This window comes from Anarhichas minor, unplaced genomic scaffold (assembly GCF_050575085.1).
Source record: "Anarhichas minor isolate MPS153535 unplaced genomic scaffold, ASM5057508v1 ptg000009l, whole genome shotgun sequence".
In the NCBI taxonomy this organism is placed as follows: Eukaryota; Metazoa; Chordata; class Actinopteri; order Perciformes; family Anarhichadidae; genus Anarhichas; species Anarhichas minor.
Window position 1 is genome coordinate 3,404,938 of NW_027466455.1, and position 6,000 is coordinate 3,410,937.

Here is a 6,000-nt window from a genome sequence, read left to right on the forward strand (position 1 = left end):
AAGTGTGCCTTTCAGTTGCAGGCTTTTAACCAACACTGGTTTATAAGATTAATAATGTATTCATTGTTTTAAAGCACTGGCTGCAGATTACCTCTCAGATGTGAGGTGCATTAGTAGTTTAATTCAGGAAGAAGCAAGTCTACTTTATGGGTTATGTGTTTTGTAGTAACAGATGTTTAACCTTCACATTTTGGAATTTATAAGTGCTATAAGGAGACTAAAACATACAAATAACACCATTCTCCTAAAAGAAATCCCATTAATTGAGCCCTCGTTCTTTGTATTGAAGCATCTGCATTCGTAATGTTTCTCCACGAATCTATTCAGGTTTCATTCTTTAAATGATCATGTCTGGACTTTAAACACACAGAGACGACTGACTGCAAACCATCAACCAAACATTTATTCCATATGAAAACAAAATTATGACATCATCCTTAAATGAATGTCAACAAAGTACGGTACATAAAAAGAAGATCCTTGACATCACTGACTGATATCCAACACAAGTACAGCCCGCTAAATTTGGATGAAACGGAGGAAAAATCCCAGCTACACGTTCATAAATTGTGTTTTTTGTTGTTGTTTTGTTTTGCTTTACAGTCCCATCTTCGCCTGCAGTGCTCCACCTCTCGGTCTGACCCCCGTCCTTCCACCTCTCACAGAATCGGTCTGGGCTGCTGGGTGAGCAGAAGGCCGAAGCGTTTCTTCACCGTCACGCGGTGTCGGGAGAACTTGTCGTCCGGGGAGAAGCGAGCCGGGTGGGCTGAGCTGGTGGGCTGCCCAGCGGGACAAATCTTCTGTTGGGGACCAAGACGGGAGAGAGAATCAAATAAACGCAACAATAGAGCAACACATCTGACTGAATCAACTCTTTGTGGTGTTAAATTAAGAAATAAAATGGTGTTTAACCATTCATCATTTTAAAAATAGCAATGAATGAATGTCCCAGGGCTGCAACTAACTATTACTTTTCATTAGCATTTAATGTATCAATCATTTTCATGATTACCTGATTAATAGTTAAGTCTGTATAACGTATATATAAAGTAACAACATATGCCTGTCACTAATTCACAATTATACCCTTCAAGTTACTTGTTTAGGCCCAAAACCAAAAGATGCTGTTTGTGTTTTTTGCAGATGAATTCAATCGTCATATATCTTGTTATGTAATAACTACAATAAGTTAATCTGCATTTCATAAGCACGGCTGTCTATAGCAGAACCACTATGGAAAATTATATCCAACGTTAAGCTTAAATTTAGAACACACAGTTTATATTTATGGTAAAATAAATGCGTGTTTATGAATATTTTCTCTTTTATTATTTCCTGTGTGTGGTGTTACACATGGTAACCTTTGTGTTTGATAAAGAAGAAATTAACAGTTTTTGTGAATTTAGCTATGGTGGTCTTTATTTCAGCCTCAAAAAATGAGCAAAAAGTTGAGGATACATTTTAAAAAGCAACAATAAATCACCAGGAAGAGGAAAATGTAATACGTTTTACGGATTGTATGAGTTGCAAGACAAACGTGGTTTCCGGAAACTTGTGATTAGTAGTTAGATATGCAAACAATTACAGTTTATAAGAATGTATTGATTACATTATTTAGGTAACTTTTAATTGCAGACCATAGCAATCTTTACTTTTTACTAAATATATTAAAAGGAAGGCGCAAGTCACTTGTCACAAGCTTTACATTTAAAATAACCTTTTTTACTAAATAAGTAAAATATATTTAAACAGACTACATTTAGATACGAAGGATGTAAACACAACGTTACCTTCAGAGTGTAGACTCTGTCTCCGCCCTCGTTTTCGTAAAACTGCAGGAACATCTCGACGTTAGCGTGTTTTAAAGCTTCAAAATATATCAAAGAAGTTGTATTATATCGAGAAAAAACGTAAAATTTGCAGGTAACACGTTTTTTCTCTTCTGGATTCCACGTGCAGCGGAGTTTCTCCTCGGATAGCAGAGCGGATATCCGGTTTAGAATTCGGAGCGCTAGGCATCATGGGAAATGGGGTTTCATAATACAGTACGTCATAAAATGCCTTGTAGCGAATCCAATATGTTTATCTTCAAACAAAAGAAAACAAGTCAACCAGAATGAAGTTTATTTTTAAAACACACTGCAGATGCAAACTCATTAATTCGTTAAAGACGAATCATCTCTCACGTGAAAGGTAGGCACAATGATTATGATAATATTTGACTTAGCGTTTGTATTATTTGTCACTGAAAGTTAATTAAAGCTTATGGACAAAGTTTTTCAGGGCTTTTCACTTTAAATTAAGCTAAACGTCTATTTAACATTGAAGGTTTGCTGACATGTTGCAATAAGTGTCAATAATGAAAAGTTTATTCAATTAGGAATTAATTACTGTAACTATATATCATTATTGTATAACAATCATAATGTTGTGTTCATGTTGTGTTAATATTAATATCTATATTATTACATATTTTATTAATTTTGATGCTTTGGCAACATTGTTTTTTCTGAAACTTTCATGAAGCCACATTGAATTGAATTGAATTTGTTATGCAGCAGTTACAGTACAAAGTAGGAAAGACTGCAAATATATGAAGCAAATAAAACAAAAATATGAACAAAAGAACAGCTGCCGTCAGCTGTAAACAGGTTTAAAATAAGTCATATAGTGTCACAGTAATATGAATTATACCAACACATCTAAAATCCAATCATTTTGGTTTATAAAGTTAAATTATTTAAAAAAAATCAGTTTGCATTTTAAACTTAAGGAGGTAAAAGTTGCAGTTGACTGAAGGTTTATGCATTACACATGAATAGTTCACTTTAAATCACCTCTGTAGTTTCTGTATCTTACACTATTCATTTCAGTGACAGTCTATAAATACTGTATTATGTCCTGCAGTTAGGTGGCATGTGAATGAAAGAAGACATTCTAAACAAACGTGCTCTTTGTGGTATCTTTGTTGTTGTAATTGGCTATTGATATTCTCACTTTCCTCTGACAGTTACAAGCCACAGATGCACAGAGATACAAGATGGACCCGCAATTGTTTTCTGTTCCTGAGATCATCCTCAATGACAGAGAAGAGCCTGATTATCCTCAGTCAGGACCCCTGTCCTTGGCGGGTGAACCGGCATCGCCGGGTTCTTCCACAGTCACACAGACGCTGTCTTGGACACACAAACAGCCAAACCAGCAGCCAGCAGCGTGTGCAGCATCTGATCCCCGAGCTCAGAACTGTCCCCCTTTCCTAAACGTCCTGCCCGGTCTTTGTCCCCCGTCGCTCAACCTCCAGACTTCACCCCAAGGTGCCGGGTCCCAGCCCGGATTGGCCCCACTCATTCCAGAGCTCGTGCTCACCCCCGGCTTTCCACACAACTCCTGCTGGCCGAACATGAGCCTCGTTGCCAACGCGCCAAACTCAAGCTTTGCTTACGGCCCCTACTGGTTGGTGCCCGTCAGCAGCCCGCCAGAGTTCTGCCCCGGTTCACCTCATCCCTCTTGGCTCCTCGTGCCCGAGGTTCGTCCCAGGTGGTGCATGTGTCCGCGGGCGGCGTATGACCATCAGCCCAGCAGCCAAGACCCGTAAGAGACCCATACAGCAGATAACATATTAACGCCGTCATTACTGTATCTGACTCCACGATTTTTGGCCCCAGGGTCTCGGGAGGAACGGCTCAGCAGGCGTCTGGGAGCGAGCAGCTTGAAGAGCAGGCCAACCCAGAAGGTCAGAGGTCAAGGATTTATAGGAAAGGCCAGACTGAAATATCTCAACAACTATTTGATGGACTGCCACGACATTTTGTACATTCATGGTCACCAGAGGATGAATCCTTTCTCCTCTAGTGAAACCATGACGCAGTGTATGTAGCGTCTGGACAACATGTCCAATACTTTGTTTTATGACCTGCAAAACCAATCCGCCTCAGATGCAGCTTTCGTTTTGCGCCAATTTGCATTATCAGCCTAATGTGTCTTGTCAGGAGTATTACTTTTACTGAAGTAAGATTGTGAATGCAGAAGTCGGAGTATTTTGACATTGTTGTATTAGTACCTTTACTTATGTAAAAGGATTATGAATACATCTTCCACCACTGGCTGCAAATACGGCTGTAGACAGTAAGTCTTGTTTAGAGCAAAGTAGCTTGAGTCACTCTTAGAGAAATTTAAGTGGTTAGATTTAGTCCCATTTCTCTCTCCCCCTTTTAAAGTTCGTTCAGTGTCTTTCCTCGCAGAAGAAGAGCAGAAAAAGAATGGATCGAAGCACGAGGTTTCTGCTGGATCTCGTCCCTCTCTGGACGAAGAGCGCGCCTTTGAGGAACACATGACGATCATAGACACCGAATGTCCCAAGGTGCCCCACCATATGTTGTGATGTAAAATCTACAAAGATTACTTTTAGAAATACATTTGTGTTGGGGTAACAATTAAAAATGATCTTTCATCTGATATTAAATGTTCATTTAAATGTTTTGTCCCGCCAAGGAGAACGCAAACGAGGAAGGCAAGGAGGAGAAACTGGAGGTAGGGAACGGCTCATTTCTGGCGTATCTGAATGAACTGTGGACCGATGAGGACTTTGTCAGAAATGCAAGTGATCGATGGCATTAATGGAATATAAAAACGGTTATGTCAACTTTAGTTTTGTGGCAGCTTTAAGCGTTTCATGAACTTATTCTCATCGACTCGGAGAGCAACAGAGTGGCTTTCAGGGCAAAAAGATAATTTTGTTTTAAGCAAAAATTAAGAATTAATAATTGTCTTTTTGTTCCACCGTATTGAATGATGTTGGATGATAACGCCGATCAGTGTGTGCAAACACTAAGGGAAAGATTTCATAGTCTGAACGTCTCAATCTGTGCTCATCTCTTTCTCTCAGGTGGAGTTGACACTGGACACAACCTACCTAGATTTCCTCTGTTCTTCAGACCCAGAGCCCATTGACCTTTTACAAGAGCGAGAGGTGATAAAACATGACACTATGTGCTGTAAACGTTGTGTTTCGTTGCTTTTTGTGAGCAGGAGGTCGACCTACGATGAGCAGAACAATCTAACCAGGGTTTTATTTGAACCATTTTGTTGCTTTTTACTTGTAACATGAGTATTACTGTTGTGGTATTGCTACTTTTATGGCTAAAATGTACGACTGTGGCTGCAGAGTTTGAAAGACATGGGACGCTATCGAGTTTCATTATGGGACATGTAGGAATCTGTGCTCATCCGTCTCTCAGGTGAACTGGACACTGGAAACACCGTACCTGGATTCCCTCTGTTCTTCAGACCCTTTGAAGACACGTCCTCACCCACCGACGAAAAGATTAAGGTGGAGCAGAATCCCGGAGGCTGGCGCAATGAGCAGCCTGCGTTCAGCTCGCAGGAGACGAGCTAATCTGCCTCCCAGTAGAAAGACTTGAGGTGGGAGGAAGATTAAATCAGCAACACTGAATGCCTGATCTGTTTGTTTTATTGAAAAACTATCAAAGGAAGTGACATAAAATGAAAGTTACAAAAGTTCAAAAGTAGCACACAGCAGAAGCCAGTCTGGGCACATCAACAAAATATTCAACCTTTTTGCTTGTAGAACACCATTATTGACACATCAGTATTTCATCAGCTCTACAAACACCTCACAGCTGCTCTAAACGCGGAAACAAATGCATTCATTGGAGAAGTTAAAGCATAACTTTGGCAATCTCAGACCTCAGATCCAGCAAGGCCAATGACTTTAAGTAGATCAGCAGGCTTCAATGTCCTGTGGTCTTAGGCGGCACATAAAGGGTTAAAACAAAGATAACTCAAAGCTAAAAAATCTTTACTCTATGACATATTTTAAAAAGTGTCTGTGCCCAGCACAGTAAACTCTATCAGTGAGATCCTATAGGGAGAGCTCCCTGAAACGTCTAACAAGGCCTCCGTTATAAGATTGTGCAAGAGGGCACAAGTGTTCCCCTAACGTTTGTCCAGGCAGGCATTGTGCCATGAGCGCAGCCTTTT

The 6,000-nt window shown here is 40.1% G+C and overlaps 1 protein-coding gene across 1 annotated transcript; it reads right to left on the reverse strand.

The window, feature by feature from the left end:
* Positions 1-381: 381 nt before the first annotated feature.
* On the reverse strand, positions 382-1,981 carry nop10 (NOP10 ribonucleoprotein homolog (yeast)). The gene is made up of 2 exons (XM_076086855.1): positions 1,791-1,981; positions 382-800 (listed from the first exon to the last, which is right to left on the reverse strand). The coding sequence occupies exons 1-2, from the start codon at positions 1,842-1,844 to the stop codon at positions 660-662; spliced, it is 195 nt and encodes a 64-aa protein (XP_075942970.1). The 5' UTR covers positions 1,845-1,981; the 3' UTR covers positions 382-659.
* Between the last annotated feature and the right edge of the window lie 4,019 nt (positions 1,982-6,000).

Bases quoted from the DNA above. Each gene is read 5' to 3' on its own strand.
- nop10 (XM_076086855.1), bottom strand. From the start codon at position 1,844: ATGTTCCTGCAGTTTTACGAAAACGAGGGCGGAGACAGAGTCTACACT. The intron at 801-1,790 runs GTAACGTTGTGT...GGTCCCCAACAG, and splicing joins ACAGAGTCTACACTCTGAAG to AAGATTTGTCCCGCTGGGCA.